This window comes from Salminus brasiliensis, chromosome 8 (genome assembly GCF_030463535.1).
Source record: "Salminus brasiliensis chromosome 8, fSalBra1.hap2, whole genome shotgun sequence".
Classification (NCBI taxonomy): domain Eukaryota; kingdom Metazoa; phylum Chordata; class Actinopteri; order Characiformes; family Bryconidae; genus Salminus; species Salminus brasiliensis.
The window spans coordinates 2,673,721-2,695,794 of NC_132885.1; the positions used below are offsets into that span (position 1 = coordinate 2,673,721).

General features: G+C 43.8%; 1 protein-coding gene across 9 annotated transcripts in view; it reads right to left on the minus strand.

The window, feature by feature from the left end:
• Positions 1-1,456: 1,456 nt before the first annotated feature.
• The window catches only part of dip2a (disco-interacting protein 2 homolog A), a 160,469-nt gene continuing 139,851 nt past the window's right edge, over positions 1,457-22,074 (minus strand). For 6 of the 9 annotated variants that reach the window (XM_072685386.1, XM_072685383.1, XM_072685381.1 and 3 more), the window contains 13 exons: positions 21,444-21,565; positions 20,545-20,656; positions 19,825-19,934; positions 18,449-18,579; positions 17,080-17,248; positions 16,261-16,431; positions 12,643-12,672; positions 9,056-9,117; positions 8,751-8,808; positions 8,486-8,560; positions 7,833-8,007; positions 7,105-7,228; positions 1,457-5,215 (listed from right to left, as the gene is read on the minus strand). In XM_072685386.1, coding sequence (XP_072541487.1) covers positions 4,963-5,215; positions 7,105-7,228; positions 7,833-8,007; positions 8,486-8,560; positions 8,751-8,808; positions 9,056-9,117; positions 12,643-12,672; positions 16,261-16,431; positions 17,080-17,248; positions 18,449-18,579; positions 19,825-19,934; positions 20,545-20,656; positions 21,444-21,565 — 1,592 coding nt within the window. In that variant the 3' untranslated portion in view covers positions 1,457-4,962. The remainder of the gene's footprint in view (positions 5,216-7,104; positions 7,229-7,832; positions 8,008-8,485; positions 8,561-8,750; positions 8,809-9,055; positions 9,118-12,642; positions 12,673-16,260; positions 16,432-17,079; positions 17,249-18,448; positions 18,580-19,824; positions 19,935-20,544; positions 20,657-21,443; positions 21,566-22,074) is intronic. The other 3 variants (XM_072685384.1, XM_072685382.1, XM_072685380.1) reach the window with 1 other exon arrangement.

Genomic DNA, 22,074 nt, shown 5'->3' on the forward strand with positions numbered 1-22,074 from the left:
AATGAAGCATATCAAGAAAAGAACACTGTCCCTACTGTGAAACATGGAGGAGGCTCTGTTATGTTCTGTGGCTGCTTTGCTGCATCTGGCACAGGGTGTCTTGAATCTGTGCAGGGTGCAATGAAATCTCAAGACTATCAAGGGATTCTAGAGAGAAATGTGCTGCCCAGTGTCAGAAAGCTTGGCCTCAGTCGCAGATCATGGGTCTTCCAACAGGATAATGACCCAAAACACACAGCTAAAAACACCCAAGAATGGCTAAGAAGAAAACATTGGACTATTCTGAAGTGGCCTTCTATGAGCCCTGACCTAAATCCTATTGAGCATCTTTGGAAGGAGCTGAAACATGCCGTCTAGAAAAGGCCCCCTTCAAACCTGAGACAACTGGAGCAGTTTGCTCATGAGGAGTGGGCCAAAATACCTGCTGAGAGGTGCAGAAGTCTAATTGATAGTTACAGGAATCATTTGATTGCAGTGATTGCTTCCAAAGGTTGTGCAACAAACTATTTGGTTAAGGGTACCATCATTTCTGTCCAGGCCTGTTTCATAAGTTTATTTTTTTAAATAATTCTGTTGAACCATGGTTAAAAAGCTATGTCTGACTTTCATTGGTTAATATTCATGGCATTTTTATTTATTATTACTTTTGTCAGATTCAAGTCATTTCTGTGACCATTGTGGGTTTTTCTTTCATTAACCGGGGGGTACCAAAAATGTTGTCCACGTGTGTATATACTGGTCTGTATTATTCTGTGTCCTTATATTCAGGCCTGTATTGTGGTTCTGCGTTCTTGTCTTCAGGTCTGTATTGTGGTTCTGCATCTTTTTCTATAATAGTTCTGTGTTCTGATTTTCAACTCTGTATCATGGTTCTGCGTTCTCATCAACTGGCTTGTACAGACAGGAGGAAACGGGTGTCAGCAATGGGTGCAACTTAAAATAGCTGAATGCATCCATTAGAAGGGGTGTCCACAAACATTTGCACATACATGTAGTTTACAGTGTCTAAAACAGTCAGCACTTTAAACACATAAAACTATATTAGTGTCACAGTGGTGGTCCTGTGGTGGTCTCTTTTCACAGATGGATGGGACAGATGGGCCCCTCAGTCAGCAAGTGTAACTAATGTACTTCGGTCCCAATTCGGTGCTGCCAATTAACCCACCCGTGCAATGCTCCCACCATAGCCAACACACTCTGAGGAAAACCGCCTGTGCCGGCCAACATCCCAACATCATTTAGACTAATGAGTGGAGAGAGAGCGCCATCTACCCACCTGGAGAGAGCACGGCTAATTGTGCTCTGTTGGACTCCAGCTGCTGATGGCAAAGCGGCATGGCTCAGGATTTGAACTCGCGACCCTCCGGGGCACAGTGGCAATGCATTACACTGCTAAGCTTGTGATCGGCATTGTGTAACCCACACTCAAAACCCTCAAACTTCATTAAAATCAGGTTCTTTATTAAGAAATCATGTTAACAGAAGATCAAAAAGCCACGTCAGCCAAAACGATTCAACAGGGCAATCTTTGAGGCCGGTTTGACGGTGAGGAAACCACGGCAGAAACATTCACACCTGCATGTGCTTTACAATCCTGGACGCAGAACCAGGGGCTGCTTCCCCAAAGTCTGTTAGAATAACAAAATAATAATAATAATAATAATAATAATAATAATAATAATAATATCAGGGGTATTTATTCACGTAGCTGTTTCCAACGTCCGGTCAGGAAAGAAAGGGTTGAAGTTGAAGTTAGCTCAGAGAGTGTTTGGTGCCCAGGAATAACTTACACAAATTCTGTACATAATTACAGCGGGCTACTGCCCGACATAGGAGTGGTCAACCACACAACAGAAAGACAGAATGCAGTGGTCTGTTTACAGTGCTGGCCTACTCATCATACAGTGAATGAGTCTGAAAAATACAAGGGACTATTATTACATTTTATAACAAGCCCTGAAGCGAAGCTTTACACTAGCCCATAAGCCCTCACCTGCAGTGCTCATTTAGTCCTGAAGTAGCTCCGCCCTCTCTGACCAGGTTTGGCAGATTAGTTGTGAAGGGAATGACGCGCTGGGGGAAGGTGCAAAGCTTTCTCCTCTTTCAATAAAGCACAGTACAGAAGTGACCCTGGAGAACGTCACCCCGATACATTCATTTAAGAGCGATGCGAGCTGGTTCAGACATGTTATGGTTCAGTCATGTGACGGAATATGAGGACGAGCACTACGTCACTGGTTAAAACACAAGCACAGGATGTGGATTAAATGAACTAACGATGGCGAGGAACCGATTAGGTACAAAAACGAGGAAAGAATAAAGCGCTAGATCAGGCCTCTAGACCCTGAATATGACTGCACTGCACCACCCCCACCCCACCCCCACCCGACCTGAAAACACAGTCAGAACAGCATGAAAGAAATGAACTGTCCACAGGCATCAGAACATATTTAAGGCTCATCTCTTCATTGTCTGTGTTTTCTTGACACCATTGGGTTTGAATATCTGCAGTTCTTCTCAGGTGTTCACACACGGCCCTACAGGCCAAAATATGACCAATATGACCTAAAAGAGCCCATTTCCATCCCGTTCAGGTGAATGTCAAGTGACGAGTGATTTCACCTAAAAGAACCTTTATGAAATATCAGAATTTCATCAGTGTGTGAGATTTCTACACCATGCTGTACATTCTGACAGTGAGCGGAGGTTCTCATTCTGTTAATGTAGGAAGTTCTAAAAGGTCCAATCACAGTTCTCCGATGTTCTGAAAAACAGTGACTCCTGGGTTTCAGGAAAACGTGTGCAAACAAGTGAGAAGAACCGCAACAGTTCCCCCTCCAGACCTCCCCCCGGACATCTCAACACTCCCCTTATTCCATTCTGGGATTCACATCTCACATATATTAAAGATTCAGTGTAAACTGAAGCATCGTCACTGCAAAAACAACTGAAATCATCTTAAATCTATAGACTCTACATGGACAGAAGTATTTGGACACCTGCTCATTCATTGTTACATCTGAAATCAAGGGGTTCATCCTGCTTTTGTTGGAGTAACTGCCTCTACTGTCCAGAATAGAAGAATATTCTAGATTTTGGAGGAGCACTGCTGTGAGGATTTGATTGCATACAGCGACGAGAGCGTTACTGAGGTCAGATGGGATGTTGGATGATGATCAACACCCCACCTCATCATCCCCAACTCCCCATTCAACTCATCCCATTCAAAAGTACTGAATGGAGCTCCATCACCATCCATCAATCAATCCAGAGAGCACAGTTCTTCCACTGCTCAATGCTGCCGGGGGGCTTTATACCCCTTTAGCCCACGCCTGGCCTTATTAGGCAGCAGGGTGCCAATAGGGTCATGATGTCTATCTGCTCCAGAGAGTCCTATATCTGTGTCAGCATTCATTAGAAGGGGTGTCCACAAACTTTTGAAGGTCTAATGTTCAACTGGCAAATCATTTAATCATCATCATTTAATAAATATTGCAGGACTATTAGAAATATGGACTGGATTTAAAAGGATTCCATCTACTAATATTTATTTTTGCAGTGCTGGTTGGTGTTTGTGGTGATCGCTGCACCTCCGCCGACGCTGGCGTCCTGAAATGAAGCCCGTGTTGAGTTTCCGCTCCTCCTCTGTAGCGCTGTCAGCTGTACAGGACAGCGGTCCGCAGCAGCACACTTATTCAATTACAATCCCGGTCATTTCTTTCTCCGGCCTCCGTGACCGTGAGTGAGTCTGGGCAGCTCTCACAGGGCATCTGTACACGTGTGAGTGTGTGTGTGTGTGTGTGTGTGTGTGTGTGTGGGTGCGGGTGTGTTATACACTGGAGTGTGTTTCCCAGCACATGTTAAACTGATATTCTGGAGACGAGAAGAAGAAGACAAGAGGAGACTCACAATAAAAACACTGTCAGTCAGTCATTTGCCCTGATGAAATGAGGAGACGCAGTTCTGTGTTCAAGGCTTTTTAGTCTTCCTCTGAAGAAACGACAAACAAACAAACAAACAAACAAACACGCTGCATAGCTCCATCAACGACTGCGCTTCTTTGATGAAGAGGATGTGCAGAAGGAGAAAATCCCACCCTTTCTCTCGCTCTCTGTGCAAATTCTCCCACTCTTTTGCTGCACTGGGAAAAGTGATATCTTGCTAAATGAAAGCTAAATCTCAAATATCAGATATCTAATATTCATCATCACGAGAAAATATATTAGTGTCCATTCAGTCTATTTACACACACTTTTAGTCATTTTATTAAGGGAAATGATCTGTGTAGTTCAGTCATTTTGTAAAACAAGCTAAACAATGTAAAATTAGCTACACTGAATGGACAAAAGTATTGGGACACCTGCTCATTCATTGTTTCTTTTAAAATCAAGGGTATTAAAAAAAGAGTTGATCCTGATTCAGTTGAAATAACTGCCTCTACTGTCCAGCATTTGGAGCATTGCTGTGACAATTTGATAGCACTAGCGAAGAGCGTTGTTGACGGCGATGATGTTGGATGATGATCACCACCCTACCTCATCCCCAACTGGGGGAACTCAAAAAGTATTCCAAAGGTATTGGATGGAGCACCACCTCAATGCTGGGGGGCTTTATACCCCTCTCTAGCCCACGCCTGGCATTAGGCAGCATGGTGCCAATAGGTCCATGATGTTTATCTGCTCCAGAGAGTCCTATTGTATTGCCAATACTTCTCCACAGGGACTAGACTGTGTGTGACTCTCTGTGTGTGTGTGTGCATCTGCACATCTGTATCAGCAATGGGTACAACTCCAAATAGCTAAATGCATTCATTAGATGGTGTGTCCACAAACATTTGGACAGGTGGTGTATAAATAGAAACTCTGATGATGAGAAATATTGGATATAATTCCTACATTTGAGATGCTTTCACTTGTCAACACATCCCATTTCGCATGTTGTCCTCCTGCCCGCTGCTCCTAATCACATGTTGTAGGCCACGTAAATGGGGTCCAGTTGGTCTGCCAGGAAGCCATCCCGCAGGTGCATGCGCTGCTTCTCCCCGCGGGAGTTGATGGGAATTACCCCGGGGTCGACCACCACCACCACCCCGACGATCAGGAAATGTTCCTCCAGAACCACGTTGGTTACCAAGGCAACAAGGTCCAGAGCCTCCTGCTCCGAACCCTCCAGCTCCACCACCACCACCAGCAGATTAGTCCACGTGAACACGGCACTGAAAGAGACGAGAGATTAGATGATGGCAGTAATGGAATCTTGTAGCAATCAGTTCAGTCAATTCATGCAATGTTCTAGATAACAGTGAGTCATACAGTGTCAGAAACCACAACAGCAAGAATACTGAACACCTCCACTTGCTTTAAGGAGAGTGTCTGATGACTTGGGCCTGCAGGTCACACCTAATTGGTGAGGTATAAACATCTAGTGGTTGTTAGCCTTGTAGCTCCAGTGCTAATCAAAAGAGGCAACGTTTATAGACACCGCAACCCATTGACTACATTTGTGGTGAAAGAGAGACAGTGAGTGTGAGAGACAGTGAGTGTGAGAGACAGAATGAGACAGTGAGTGTGAGAGACAGAATGAGACAGTGAGTGTGAGAGGCAGTGAGTATGTGAGACAGTGAGTGTAAGAGACAGTGAGTGTGTGGACAGTGAGTGTGAGAGGCAGTGAGTGTGAGAGGCAGTGGGTGTGAGAGACAGTGAGTGTGAGAGACAGTGAGTGTGAGAGACAGTGAGTGTGAGAGACAGTGAGTGTGTGAGACAGTGAGTGTGAGAGACAGTGAGTGTGTGGACAGTGAATGTGAGAGGCAGTGAGTGTGTGGACAGTGGGTGTGAGAGACAGTGAGTGTGAGAGACAGTGAGTGTGTGAGACAGTGAGTGTGAGAGACAGTGAGTGTGTGAGACAGTGAGTGTGTGAGACAGTGAGTATGTGAGACAGTGAGTGTAAGAGACAGTGAGTGTGTGAGACAGTGAGTATGTGAGACAGTGAGTGTAAGAGACAGTGAGTGTGTGGACAGTGAGTGTGAGAGGCAGTGAGTGTGTGGACAGTGGGTGTGAGAGACAGTGAGTGTGAGAGACAGTGAGTGTGTGAGACAGTGAGTGTGAGAGACAGTGAGTGTGTGAGACAGTGAGTGTGTGAGACAGTGAGTGTAAGAGACAGTGAGTGTGTGAGACAGTGAGTATGTGAGACAGTGAGTGTAAGAGACAGTGAGTGTGTGGACAGTGAGTGTGAGAGGCAGTGAGTGTGTGGACAGTGGGTGTGAGAGACAGTGAGTGTGAGAGACAGTGAGTGTGTGAGACAGTGAGTATGTGAGACAGTGAGTATGTGAGACAGTGAGTGTGTGGACAGTGGGTGTGAGAGACAGTGAGTGTGAGAGGCAGTGGGTGTGAGAGACAGTGAGTGTGAGAGGCAGTGGGTGTGAGAGGCAGTGGGTGTGAGAGACAGTGAGTGTGTGAGACAGTGAGTGTGTGAGACAGTGAGTGTGAGACACAGTGAGTGTGAGAGACAGTGGGTGTGTGAGACAGTGAGTGTGAGACACAGTGAGTGTGAGAGACAGTGGGTGTGAGAGACAGTGGGTGTGTGAGACAGTGAGTGTGAGACACAGTGAGTGTGAGAGACAGTGGGTGTGAGAGACAGTGGGTGTGTGAGACAGTGAGTGTGAGACACAGTGAGTGTGAGACACAGTGAGTGTGAGAGACAGTGGGTGTGAGAGACAGTGGGTGTGTGAGACAGTGAGTGTGAGACACAGTGAGTGTGAGAGACAGTGGGTGTGAGAGACAGTGGGTGTGTGAGACAGTGAGTGTGAGACACAGTGAGTGTGAGAGACAGTGGGTGTGAGAGACAGTGGGTGTGTGAGACAGTGAGTGTGAGACACAGTGAGTGTGTGAGACAGTGGGTGTGAGAGACAGTGGGTGTGTGAGACAGTGGGTGTGAGACACAGTGAGTGTGTGAGACACAGTGAGTGTGTGAGACAGTGGGTGTGAGAGACAGTGGGTGTGTGAGACAGTGGGTGTGAGACACAGTGAGTGTGTGAGACACAGTGAGTGTGTGAGACAGTGGGTGTGAGAGACAGTGGGTGTGAGAGACATGGCAGTTTGAGCTCACCACTCTGCTATACTCTTGTGTGCCCTGATGACAGACGTTTCGATGTCTATGGGATGATAACGCATCCCTCTGAGCTCCAGCGTCTCATCCAGAGAACCCACCACATACAGAGCATCATGCCGTTCTGGAGGAACACACACACACACACACACACACACACACACAGAAAAACATTACCTCACAGGCACCTCATTAGTATCAGAAAATCACTGCAGTCTGATAGACAGACGGATAGACAATCAGACAGATAGATAGACAGACAGATAGACAGACAGGTATATGGATAGATAGACAGACAGACAGACAGATAACCAGACAGGCAGATAGACAAGCAGATAGATAGACAAGCAGACAAATAGACGGATAAACAGACAGACAGATAAATAGACAAACAGACAGACAGATAGTTAAACAGACAGATAGACAGACAAACAGACAGACAGATAGACAGACAAACAGACAGACAGATAGATAGACAAACAAACAGACAGACTGACAGACAGATAGATAGATAGACAGACAGACAGACAGACGGACGGACAGACACACCAACAGACAGTCAGACAGATAGATAGACAGACAGACCGATAGATAGCCCAGTAAATAGGCAGCAGTGTTTATCTGTGTATGGCTTCAGCAGAGTGATCGTGAGAGAGAGAGCTGGTCCTGAACGAACTGGTTCTGGCACTGATGTGCAATCAGTTCCTGTGTGCAAGAGCTGCGTTTACCTCCGCTGGCATCAGTCAGTTCGGTCCTGCGAAGGAAACCCAGGTAGCCCGTCCGCGCCCACACCGTCTGTGTGTCTCCGAAGCTCAGTTTGGTGCAGAAGTGGTCAGCGTGGAGCGCCTCCTCACCATACACAGTGTAATATCCTGTGGCATTATGGGGACTACTCACCCAGATCTGTTCAAAACATAGGAAATCAGGTTATTTGGAATGACACACACTTTGGGCCTTTAGTTTAAAACAACCCTGTGGAAATAAATAAGTGCAGGAAGAGTTCATGTGTTTAAGTGCAGCAGACACACACTACATGTCCTAATGGGTGAATTCGGCTATGGTTTACGGAGGCGAACACACACAGCTTGTCTAATCTCCGTAGTAAAAAACAGTGTTGTTAGAGGAGTATAAAGCCCCCTGGCGTTGACTCCTCGTGGGGAAAGAGCTCAGTCTCAGCAGAGCAGAGGCTATTACTGCAGCAAACAGCTCAGACTCCCTATTCATATCCTTCATTTCAGAAGAAACAGTGGAGAAGCAGGTGTCCACATACTTTTGGACAGAAAGCTCAATTGCTGTGGTCCTAGGACTGAGTTCATGTGCTATTTATGCAGTATTTCATATGAGCTTTGAATAAAGTTTGGGATGCAGAAGAGAACGTCACCTCTCCTAGATGAGAGTCTCCCAGTGGACCTTTGGTTTCTGTGTTAGCAATGATGACTTTCACTCCGGGCAGAATCTGTACAAGTAAACACAGAGGGTCAAACATACACATATATAGATATACACATCATTTTATTATTTATATATATACAAATATCTAACATTATGGTAACAAATATATTAAACATATGTGTTACCCCATGTCTGGATATACAAGAGTGTGTGTGCATGTGTGTGTGTGTGTGTGCACAAGTGTGTTTCCTGACCTTCCCCGACTCCATCAGAGGCAGACTGTGTGGAGATCCCCTTTCAACCAGTCGAACCCTACACCATGTGGAAAATAAACAAACCATTATTGTCATTCCTACTGCTTCTGTTTTCTGACCCATCAACACCAGCGGTCACCAAACTGCTTCAGGGAGATAGAGCTCACTGTCCACACCTCCTCCACAGCTAATCAGTGGCTCACAGGGCCTTCACCAGCTGGACAAGGTGTTTTTTTAAAGTCTCAGGGTGAGGAGTGTCGGGTCAGTGAGCGCTGGGGTAAAGTGTCTGTGAGGGTCTGCAGTACCTGTCGTGACGCAGTGCTCTCATGTCCACATAGACGGTGGTGGGGTCAGGGCCAGCCGTACCCTGCGGGGTGGGAGGAGAGAGTGTGATCAGACTGGAAATTCGATTTTTACCATCATAGACGGCCAGCTGAGAGCATTCCATAATAACCCTGGAGGAGGAAGTTCTTCTCACACTATGCTCATTAACGTTGGAACAGAAGCTCAAGGACTTGGAGGCTTTAGAAGCTTGAAGGAGAAGACGTACACCAAACATAATCCATCAGACAAGCTTCCATAATAATGTAGTCAGAATGTGGCTTCTTTAGATTAGTGCTGCTGCTATTTGGCTAACATCGCTAACAAACACTAGGGGTCCTATCTTACACCCTGCGATGCTCGCTGCCATCTTCCACCCCGTCAACAGTCTATTTTCACTGCTTCTGCCTGCATTGTTTAAACAGCTGCGCTGCTTGTGAATATATCTACACTGATGGGTGCGGTGGTCTCGAAATGAGGGGTGTTCAGGTCAGTTTCTGGAGTATTGCTGTGTATCTCGGCAGCGGAAAACACAGGGGGAGCTCCACTGACTGAAAACAGCCTAGACAGACGTTCGTCAACAGTCAGGCGTTCGTTGCTATCTTTCCAACTCACCAAGGTCAGTCTGACCGCACCTGGCTCTTAAAGGGAGCGGCGAGAGACACGCTGATTGGTTTATTGCTGCACGTTACTCCCAAAAAAAAAACCCCACACCCAAGATTAATTAAGACACATAGTACATGACTTTTGTGTGTTTCCAGCCGCACAAGACAAACTTTTCCTGTCGTTACCATAGCAAAGACACACCGACACACCCCTAAATCGCTCAAATAGGGCCGTGGAATCAATTGTCACCCAAACCTTTCTGTAAATACATGCCCACAGATGTCTTTCAACAGGCTTAAACCCCTCGACGCAGTCACGCCAATGACATTCTTCATTATGTTTAAAATGTCTGTGCCATAAACCACCTTGACACGTTGTCGTCAGCTTAATTAAGGGTTGAGAGAATGCATTCACAGTAAAGATTCGGGTGACTTGACTTGTTAGCAATGTTAGCCTCATAGCTCCATAGCTGCACTACTGCAGAAGCCATATCTGAGCACCAATATGTCTTGGCTGATCGGCTACATCTGAGGAATATTGTGTAAATTTGATTAGTACATTTAAGAGGTTTATTTATTAAGAAAGACCCAAATCAAAGCAAATACATCCCGACCAAACCTCCGTAAAACATACTGGCCTTATTTCATTCCACCTAAAGTAACTGTTCCCCGTTGGCCTTCCCCCTGCAAGCATTATCACTTTCAGACCGTCCTGGCCCATCAATCCTCATATGACTGCAAAGAAAAGCTGGTTGAACCAATTGGCATGTAGAACAGCAGCTCTGGAGAGGAGGTGAAGAGCTGAAGAGTATCCTTCTCATCACACAGAACAGCCACAGCCCTGGATGAGCACTGGTTTGGGAGCGCAAAGCTCAGCAGGGCCACGGCCAAGCACACAGGCTGCAGAAATGAAAGAAGCCAAAGCCAGCAAAAAAGAGCGATCCATGTGCCAACTCAAGCAACCCAAGCGCCATCAGTGATAGTACAGACCGTAAGGGAGCATTATGATATCTCAGTAATATAATATTAGAAAGATAGATTAGATCTGAAAACTTCTTTGGTCTATTGTCCATTAGCTATGAGGCTAATGTAGCTAACAAGTAATGCAACCTCGTGCACCACCTGTTAGCATCGTATTTACTATTACAGCCATGTGAAGAAATGAGGACACCCCAAGAAAGCCTTTTGGAACATATTTAAACATCTGGACATCTGATCCTCATGTGGTCAACACTGTGAGACGGAAGTAATCTAACTAAACTGAAAAAATGACTTTTAATATAATATTTAATATTTTAATGGATAGAAATGCTAAAGGTTCGACTCCCCCTCCCCCCACCATTTATCACTCCTTCAAATGTGTAGAGTCAGAACCAGCTGCAGAACATTAGAACCTTAGACGTTTAGTCTGGTCTGATCTTGATTGATGGTTGAAGTGAGGGGTGAAGAAGATCATTACCATCATGGCCAGATCCAGAGAGCTCTCTGAGGCCTTCAGAAAGAAGGGTGGAGATGCAGAGGAGTCTGGGATTGGGTTTCAAAAGATCTCAGAACAGTTAGAGATCAGCCACTGTAGGAACAGCTGACCAACATGACCAGATCAGACCGTCCTAGCAAGTTCAGTCCAGCAGCAGACCAACAGAACCTCAAGATGAGTAAAGAAGACTCCTACAGTCCTGGTGTTCTCCAAGGAGCTCTGTGTCAGAACTCGCTGTAGAATGGCTTTATAAAAGCTCTTCAACAAGCTTCAGATGGAATGACTTTAAGACGAGCTTTAAGATTAGCACTATTAAAATTCATTTTTAAGCAGATATTAGCGTTATAATAGAGGTGGGTTTTAATAAGTATGGTCCTTTAGTTTGTTTAGGGTGGTTTTCATGGTGCTAACTGCTGCAATGCAAGCTTCATTTACTTGTTACCTACATTAGCTTCAGTGTAAAACTGAAAAAAAAAATATAATAATAAATAAAAAAGAATAAAAATGGCTAAATGTGGGTCAAAGAGGTAAGCTGTGTGATTTTCATTATTTGTAGTTGAAAACTGTGGCTTTTAGTCCAATCAGGACTGGATAAACTATTGGATCAGTACCAGGAGCAGCATTTACTGCGTTTAAAGTTTACACGGATCAGCCATAACATTAGTACCTAATGCTTATAGTACCTAAACAACAGATCTGACCATTTGAGGCATGGCCTCCACATGAGTTTAGGCCTCTAGAGCATCAACGAGAGCCTTAGGTTCCCATGTCCATGTCGCAGGTTGACCGGTTGCCCTTCCTTGGAGCACTTTCGGTAGATACTGACCACTGCATACACAAGAACACCCCACAAGACCTGATGTCAGATGTTCTGACCCAATAATTGTCTAGAACATCTCAGTTTGGTTCTTTAAAGTGTCTCAGATTCTTACGCTTGCCCATTTGTCCTGCTTTAGCACCTTCATCACCTTCATCACTGACTGTTTCTTCACTCGCTGCCAAAAATGGTCACTGTAGATGAAGATAATCAATGTTTTTCCCTTCACTTGTCAGTGTTACTAATGTTATGGCTGATGATGTATTATCTGAGGTTTAGCAGGAGAACTGCTATTATTAAAATATTATAAAAGCTCTTGAAGCTGCTGGTTTAAACCTGGTTTAGATTGTGGAGATTATTGATGATTGAGTTATATGAATTTTTTTTCACATCAAACAAAACAACATATCCGGAACATAGAAAAGGACTGTACTACATCACGGACATCCAACGTAAAGCAGCTTCTTACAACATGCACACACATCCAAGAAACATAAATATACATACATATATATATATATATATATATATATATATATATATATATATATATATATATATATATATATATATATATATATATAGTATAAATATACATATAAATATAGTATAAAAGCAGACTGTCTACGAGCTTCCTGCTAGCACTCATTTGTCTCCCCTTACACACTATACCTGCTCAGCCAGGTTGCCCAGTCTGTTGGGCTGACGGTGCGGGACGAAGGAACAGGTAACAAAAACACACACATACACACAGAGAACCAAGAGACACATTGGAGCACCCACAGACACATCCAGACAGCAGAAGAGACAACAAACAAACAAACAAACAAACAAAAAATCAGGACAACCAAAAAAAGAGAGAAAGCGAGTCAGACACAGAAATGACCCAGAAAACAGTCAGAGGGTTATTTCAGGGCATAGTCTGTCAGGTGACCTTAATTTCAGTAAAAACACGTCTTCACTTCTCTTTTCTAATATCTAGTACCTCATTTTGGGCTGCAACTAATGATTATTTCTATAATTAATTACACCACAGTTAGCTCAGACTTCACATTGTGATTGGCCAAGAGGGATTCTATATGTGCCCTCCCTAGCAACGGCCATTAAAAAAGTTTCTGTTAAAGAAAATAAAGGTGGGTTAAGGATGATGATTAACCAGCGAATACAATCAACAAAGCTCCAGGGATTTATGGACAGGGGATTGTGGTAAACCGAGATGCGGTAGATGCGGTCGCACCATTGCTTGCATGTGATTACTTATTAAGTTTGTGGACGATGGAAAGGATGGATGCCAGTGTTTCAGGGTACGCCCATGTCTGTGTTACCTTCTGGCTCTCTTCCCTCGGTTAGGCTGTTTCAGTCAGATCTGCTGGAGTCACTCCGGTACAAACAGTTTTTATCCACAAGCTTCTTCCTTTTAAAACTTTAGTTTATTTAGTGTGTGTATATATATATATATATATATATATATATATATATATATATATATATATATAGTGGGGGAAAAAGTATTTAGTCAGTCACCAATTGTGCAAGTTCTCCCACTTAAAAAGATGAGAGGCTGTAATTGACATCATAGGTAGACTCAACTATGAGAAAAGAAATTCTGAAAATCACATTGTCTGATTTTTAAAGAATTAATTTGCAAATAATGGTGGAAAATAAGTATTTGGTCAATAACAAAAGTTAATCTCAATACTTTGTTATATATCCTTTGTTGGCAATGACAGAGGTCAAACGTTTTCTGTAAGTCTTCACAAGGTTGGCACACACCGTTGCTGGTATGTTGGCCCATTCCTCCATGCAGATCTCCTCTAGAGCAGTGATGTTTTGGGGCTGTTGGCGGGCAACACAGACTTTCAACTCCCTCCAAAGGTTTTCTATGGGGTTGAGATCTGGAGACTGGCTAGGCCACTCCAGGACCTTGAAATGCTTCTTACGAAGCCACTCCTTTGTTGCCCTGGCAGTGTGCTTGGGATCATTGTCATGCTGAAAGACCCAGCCACGTTTCATCTTCAATGCCCTTGCTGATGGAAGGAGGTTTGCACTCAAAATCTCACAATACATGGCCCCCTTCATTCTTTCATGTACACGGACCAGTCGTCCTGGTCCCTTTGCAGAGAAACAACCCCATAGCATGATGTTGCTGCCCCCATGCTTCACAGTTGGTGTTCATGGTGTTCTTTGGATGCAACTCAGCATTCACTCTCCTCCAAACACAGCGAGTTGTGTTTGTACCAAACATTTCTACTTTGGTTTCATCTGACCATAAGACATTCTCCCAAAACTCTTCCAGAACATCCAAATGCTCTTTAGCGAACTTCAGACGGGCCGGATATGTACTGGCTTAAGCAGGGGAACACGTCTGGCACCGCAAGATCTGAGTCCCTGGCGGCGTAGTGTGTTACTGACGGTAGCCTGTGTAACGGTGGTCCCAGCTTTCTGCAGGTCATTCACTAGGTCCCCCCGATCTTGTGGAGCCCCTGATGGAGGGAGATTAGCAGTGGTCTTGTAGGTCTCCCATTTTCTGATTATTGCTCCACAGTAGATGTCTTTACACCAAGCTGCTGCCTATTGCAGATTCAGTCTTCCAGCCTGGTGCAGGGCTACAATTTTGTTTCTGGTGTCCTTCGACAGCTCTTTGGTTTTGGAGTGTGACTGTTTGAGGTTGTGGGCAGGTGTCTTTTATACTGTTAACCAGGTCAAACAGGTGCCATTAACACAGGTAATGAGTGGAGGACAGAGAAGCCTCTTAAAGAAGAAGTTACAGGTCTGTGACAGACAGAAATCTTGCTTGTTTGTAGGCGACCAAATACTTATTTTCCACCATTATTTGCAAATAAATTCTTTAAAAATCAGACAATGTGATTTTCAGATTTTGTTTTCTCATTTTGTTTCTCATAGTTGAGTCTACCTATGATGTCAATTACAGCCTCTCTCATCTTTTAAGTGGGAGAACTTGCACAATTGGTGACTGACTAAATACTTTCCCCCCACTGTGTATATATATATATATTCAGCCATGTCACTCCACTGCTGCGTTCTCTTCACTGGCTTTCTGTAGCTGCTGCCCGCATCAGATTGAAAACCTTGACGCTGGCCTACAAAGCCAAGACTGGACCAGCCGGCCCCTCCGTACTTGATGGCAATGGTCAAAAGACGATCTGCACCAAGAGCCCTTCCAGCTTCAAGTACGGCTCGGCTCGACCCGCCATCCTTTAAGATCCAGGAAGACGAGCGTCCAGACTTTTTACTGTCCTGCACTGAAGTGGTGGAACGAACTTCCCCTGGGTGTCCGAACAGCCGAGTCCAACACTCGCTGTCCTCAAACCCAGACTGAAGACCCTCCTCTTCTGAAAGTTTAGTATTATGGTCTGCATATTGACTTGTGTTTAGTAGAGTCTAAGATTAGAGAAGCTTTAAATTTTTGGTCTATTCAAACTAGCTGAGGTTTTTCTTGGGTAAATAGCAAAGCACTTTTGTAAGTCGCTCCGGAGAAGAGTGTCTGCTAAATGCCTTAAATCTAAATCTAAATGTATATATATATATATATATATATATATATATATATATATATATATATATATATATATATAATTATACTTATTCTGTTTCTCCCTTTTTATAATGATATTTATAAGATTGTCGGTAAATGGGGGACTGGCAAAGTAAGAATTTCATTGTGCAGTGCTTGTTTCTGCTGTGCACATGACAATAAACTCTCAAATCTTGAATAATAATCATTCCTTTAATCTTTTCCAAATGAACGACTGGTAGAAGACTGACAGCTGGATTCTCCTGCAAACTGGAGGAACTGGAGCCTCAGACCAATTACCTACCCTACGTTCCAGGCATCTGCTACACTCTGCGCCGCTAAGCTACATCTCTGTGTACCAACCCTTGGATAAATGATGGGAGTGATTCAGCACAGACTACAGACTCCACTACTCATACATATTCAATATACAGGCTATATTAGTACACCCCAGCAGAACAATGGACGTATGTGGTGTTAAGGTGACTTAACAGATGTCGCGTTTTCTTTTTAATGCATTGCACTTGCACTGACGTTCAACCTCAACATCAACACTGAGGTGAAGCCGCTGTTGGTTATTAAGACACAGTTAAACTCACCCAAAACGGGTGAGGAGAAACTACGACCTATTAAACACTCATAAACTATTCGATTAAGACTAGTCTAACTACTTCACCTCCTTCTTGTCTTCTTCTAACACGACCCCCGGTTTCCCCACCCGTCCAACCCTTAGATGCCCCTCTGCTCCCACTCACCTGAAGGCAGATGGCCACGTTGACCCTGCAGCCGAAGGTGGTGCTGACAGCCCGGGGCGACAGGCCGAGGTCTTTGAAGATTTTGGAGAAGGACTGAGTGAGAGCGATCCGTGGCCGCTCCTCTGCCACCACCATACAGGTACGGACACACGACAGGTTCACATTCCGCAGCTGATCTCAAACACACACACACACACACACACACACACACACACACACACACACACACACAACAAGGGGATTCAATGAATGGGCTGTTCTTGTGCTGAAATCTATGGAGCTTCTTCTCTGTTTCTGGCAGCTGGATTTTTACATGTTTACATTTAAAAAAATAAAAGTTTGTGGACGCTCCTTCTTTCTAGTGGATTCAAGCTGCATTAAGGTTTTATGGTTCACAAGGTTCACTTGCTCAAGGCCACGGGTGGGCTAGAGAGGTACAAAGACCCCCAGCATTGGACTAAGGGGCAATGAAACTGTGTTTTCTGGAGCGACGAAGCTCCATCCAATACTTTCCGAGTGAGTCGGGGAGCAGAACTAATCACCCAACATCAGTAGCCCACTTCACTGATGTGAAGGCTAAATGCAATCAAATCCTCCTCACAATATTCACAATATAGTGTTAAAGCCTTCATATTTTCATATCTCTGACCTGTCAATAAAATATATTTACAGATCAGTCAGATAAGTCAACATTTTGCCCATTTTTGATCCACTTCTGCCAGAAACCGAGGAGTAGGAGGTAATAAACATGAAGGCTGTGCTTTTCCTTCATGAGCTGAGGAGAATGGTCTTCCGTAGAAACCAAAGGGTTTTACTGACCCGTAGGGCTTCGGTCTGCGAGCCGAGGCCCTTGGTGCACATCTCCATCACTGAGTATGAGCAGAAGGTCACACGCACTTTAAACTGACTCACAGCCGACAGCCACAGAGACACGTTACTCTCCAGCTCCAGAGGAGGAACCAGGATGGACTGGTGCCCTGAGTACACACTACACACATGCAAACACACACACACACACACACACACACACACACATACACAAAAAAGAGAGATACATGGTTTTCATTGGACAGCAGTGGTATATTTAGTACAGTTAGTAAGTTAGTAAGAGTTTCTGTATTTTATCCTTTATTTTAAAATGTTTTTACTGTTTATTATTTTTAATATTTCCAAAGAACAGCAGAATACCACCTCACAAATACACATGTTTATACATCCATCAAATCAGGTCATTAGTGTTCAGATATGAAGTCAAGCGCTCTCCTAAAAAAGGGGTTTCTTAAAAAGGTTCTATAGGAAAGTCAGTGGTTCTATGTAGAATCAAGGCAGCTTAAAGAACCACTTGGTTAAACCCTCTGGCGCATCGCGGTCACTACAGTAGACAGCTGTTTAAAAGTCCTTTTCTCCTAAATGCAATGGTTTCTATGGTGGAATTGCACAGCAGATATTAGAATGCTCTCTGCTGCTCCCCTCTATGGATGTTCATTTAGTGGTCAGTTGTTGTAACTACAAGTAAACCTTCCGGTGAAACGTCTTGTAGATGGAAGAGCCAGTTAAAAAAAACAAACACAGTAGCGTTAAATAAATCAAACAAAACCCTTTAGAGTCAGGTCAGGGCAGTGGTGGCTCAGTGGTTAGAGCATCAGGGCACTGATGGCACTGACAGGGTTGTAGGTTCTGGGCAGTTCTTGCTCCAGGGCTCGTCTGTCCCTACAGATGGAAAGTGTAATTTGCGCTTTGAGACTGTAGTACCTACAGTAACAGCCTCACTACTAACAGTACTCTGCAGTACTCTATTCAGTACCTACAGTAACAGCCTCACTACTAACAGTACTCTGCAGTACTCTATTCAGTACCTACAGTAACATCCTCTTCACTAACAGTACTCTGCAGTACTCTATTCAGTACCTACAGTAACAGCCTCACTACTAACAGTACTCTGCAGTACTCTATTCAGTACCTGCAGTAACATCCTCTTCACTAACAGTACTTTATTTAATCCGCATTTCCAGAGTAACATACTGCAGTTATCAGTAGATCCGCTATTCTCCGCTATTCGCTATTAAATGTCAGTGGAGCGTCAACATTTTTTTAAGCTGCTGTTTTTCTTATTAACAACTTTTTAAAACCTTAAAATACAGAATAATCAGGTGAGAGTGAGAGTGAGAGAGTATGAGGCGATTCTGACCTGCAGAGGCACCAGAGAGCGAAACCCAGGCCACAGTAAGGGTCCAGGCAGATGGCTATCTGTCGAGAGGGGTAGAGCTCACACTGCAGCTTTATTGACCGACACAAGGCACTGGTTGCAGCATGTGACATCTGAGAGAGACAGAAACAGAGATTGTACAAACACAGTACTGTACTGAGCAGTATTCACCACTACAGTACTCTATTCAGTACCTACAGTACCATCCTCTCCACTAACAGTACTCTATTCAGTACCTGTAGTAACATCCTCTCCACTAACAGTACTCTATTCAGTACCTGCAGTAACATCCTCTCCACTAACAGTACTCTATTCAGTACCTGCAGTAACATCCTCTCCACTAACAGTACTCTATTCAGTATCTACAGTACCATCCTCTCCACTAACAGTACTCTATTCAGTACCTGCAGTAACATCCTCTCCATTAACAGAACTCTATTCAGTACCTGCAGTAACATCCTCTCCATTAACAGTACTCTATTCAGTACCTGCAGTAACATCCTCTCCACTAACAGTACTCTATTCAGTACCTGCAGTAACATCCTCTCCACTAACAGTACTCTATTCAGTACCTGCAGTAACATCCTCTCCACTAACAGTACTCTATTCAGTACCTGTAGTAACATCCTCTCCACTATCAGTACTCTATTCAGTACCTGTAGTAACATCCTCTCCACTATCAGTACTCTATTCAGTACCTGCAGTACCATCCTCTCCACCATCAGTACTCTATTCAGTACCTACAGTACCATCCTCTTTACTATCAGTACTCTATTCAGTACCTGCAGTAACATCCTCTCCACTATCAGTACTCTATTCAGTACCTACAGTAACATCCTCTCCACTAACAGTACTCTATTCAGTACCTGCAGTACCATCCTCTCCACTATCAGTACTCTATTCAGTACCTGTAGTAACATCCTCTCCACTATCAGTACTCTATTCAGTACCTGTAGTAACATCCTCTCCACTATCAGTACTCTATTCAGTACCTGCAGTAACATCCTCTCCACTAACAGTACTCTATTCAGTACCTACAGTAACATCCTCTCCACTATCAGTACTCTATTCAGTACCTGTAGTAACATCCTCTCCACTATCAGTACTCTATTCAGTACCTACAGTACCATCCTCTCCACTAACAGTACTCTATTCAGTACCTGTAGTAACATCCTCTCCACTATCAGTACTCTATTCAGTACCTGTAGTAACATCCTCTCCACTAACAGTACTCTATTCAGTACCTACAGTAACATCCTCTCCACTAACAGTACTCTATTCAGTACCTACAGTAACATCCTCTCCACTATCAGTACTCTATTCAGCATTACTGTGTTAAACTTTATTGTGCAAAGTACCTTCACCCCTGCGAGGATGCCTGTGGTGGATACACTAAAGTCCAGGTAGGCCAGCATCTCTGGAGTGGGTGGTTTGTAGATCTGTGGAAGTTTCTTCCTGGGAAGATCATCTACAACAACACGAATGAAGGAGCTTTCATCATTACAGGGATTAAGTATACCACATGAAACAGTCAGAAGTGCAGACTTGAAACATGATACATACAATAAATTGACAAAAGTATTGGGACAATTGTGTCCTCTAAAAATAGTTTATTCTGCTTTTGTTGGGCTAACTGTCTCTACGGTCCAGGGGCTAGATTTTGGAGGAGCACTGCTGTGAGGATTTGATTGCATACAGCAACAAAAGAGAGTGTTAGTGAGTTCAGGATGTTGGATAATGATCACCACCCCACCCCACCTCATCATCCCCAACTCCCCAATGGAGCACCATCCAGAGAACACAGTTCCTCCACTGCTCCACAGCTCCTCAATGCTGGGGGGCTTTATACCCCTCTACTAGCCCACGCCTGGCATTAGGCAGCATGGTGCCAATAGCTTCATGTTTATCTGCACAGTTGCACATATGTGTCTGCAATGGGTGCAACTTAAAGTATTTAAATGCATTAATTAGAAGGGGTGTCCATAAACATTTGGACATGTAGTGAACGTATCAGAAATTCAATGTAAATATGATTCATCAACTGTGTGATTAACATCTGGGCAAATATGTCTGTGTACCTGTGTCCAGCACCATCGGCCATGTTTTCACATCCACGGCTGCTGCTGCCTCTTTGGATTTTAGGAGCTTCATTATTGCTTGTGTGGTGAGAATACACACAGACTTACTGACCTATAACGACACACACACACACACACACACACACACACACACACACACACACACACACACACACACACAAAACACATGGTTTACGAGTTACAAAGTAACTACACTCGCCGCAGAGCACACAGTGGTCAGTTTTTATTTTTCACTCATTTATTCACTAATTAATTTGTTTGGATATTTAAATATAAATTATTCGTTTAAAGATAAAACACCTCTTCTGATTGGTGAAAAATCTTCTGGTCTGAGTTGTAAGGCTTGGTTTTTTCCTAGAAAGGTAGTTCAGTAAAAATACTCGTATCGTACTTGGCTACAGTAACCAAGTACAGTTACTCAAGTGTTTATCCACTCCTGGTTTAGGACAGTTTCCATTCGTGCCCAGAAGGGGGCGACACATAGTCACACTGACTAATCTTTCAGCTGAAGGTACGAAAGAAACATAGCTCCACAGTTCAGCTGCTGTTCTCTCAGTGAAACTGTGATGTGCAAAGCAACTCGATACCATACCATACGCTAGCCTTCACCCTGCTAGTGCTGTCTGCAGTGCGTGATGGGGAGGCCTGACTGGCAGGTGGAAATTGAAAGGGGGGGGGGGGAATCGGTTAAAAAATGTATTTTAATCGAATAAAAAAAAAAAAAACTAAATTAGGGATAGAATCAGTAGAATTATGAATTCTATTATAATTCTGAATTATTAGTAGTAGATATTATGACATTATCTGTATAGGTCAGAAATATTGATTTACTGCCACTGCCGGCGTCAGAACCACTGAAAAACCCCTGCAGGTGTTACCTCAACGATCATCTTGACAGTGGGCAGCGTTGTGGCCAGGTTCTGAGGGTGAGGGGGTCTAACCGTGACTGGAACACAGCCCGCATACAGACAGCCGTAGAACGTAGCGATCAGGTCAATGCCTACACACACATACACGTGCAAGTCTTATCAGAAAACCCCACATTTCTTCACAGTCACTTCACAGACGAAAGAAAAAGTTTTTGTAAAACAAACAGAAAAAAGCAGGAGAAGCAAAAAAGTCCAGCTACATAAATGTAATTAATTACATGACTAATATTTAGCACCATTTTCTCCATTTTTAGCATAAAACAGAAAACAATCAGAAATGCAGACTTGAAACACGATACATACAATAAATTGACAAAAGTATTGGGACACCGGCTCATTTTATGTTTCCCCTAAAAAAATAATAAAAATAGTTTATTCTGCTTTTGTTGGGGTAACTATCTCTACTGTCCAGGGACCTGATTTTGGAGGAGCATTGCTGTGAGGATTTGATTGCAGCAACAAGAGTGTTAGTGAGGTCAGAATGTTGGATAATGATCAGCACCCCACCTCACCTCATCATCCCCAATGGAGCACAATCCAGAGAACACAGTTCTTCCACTGCTCCACAACTCCTCAATGC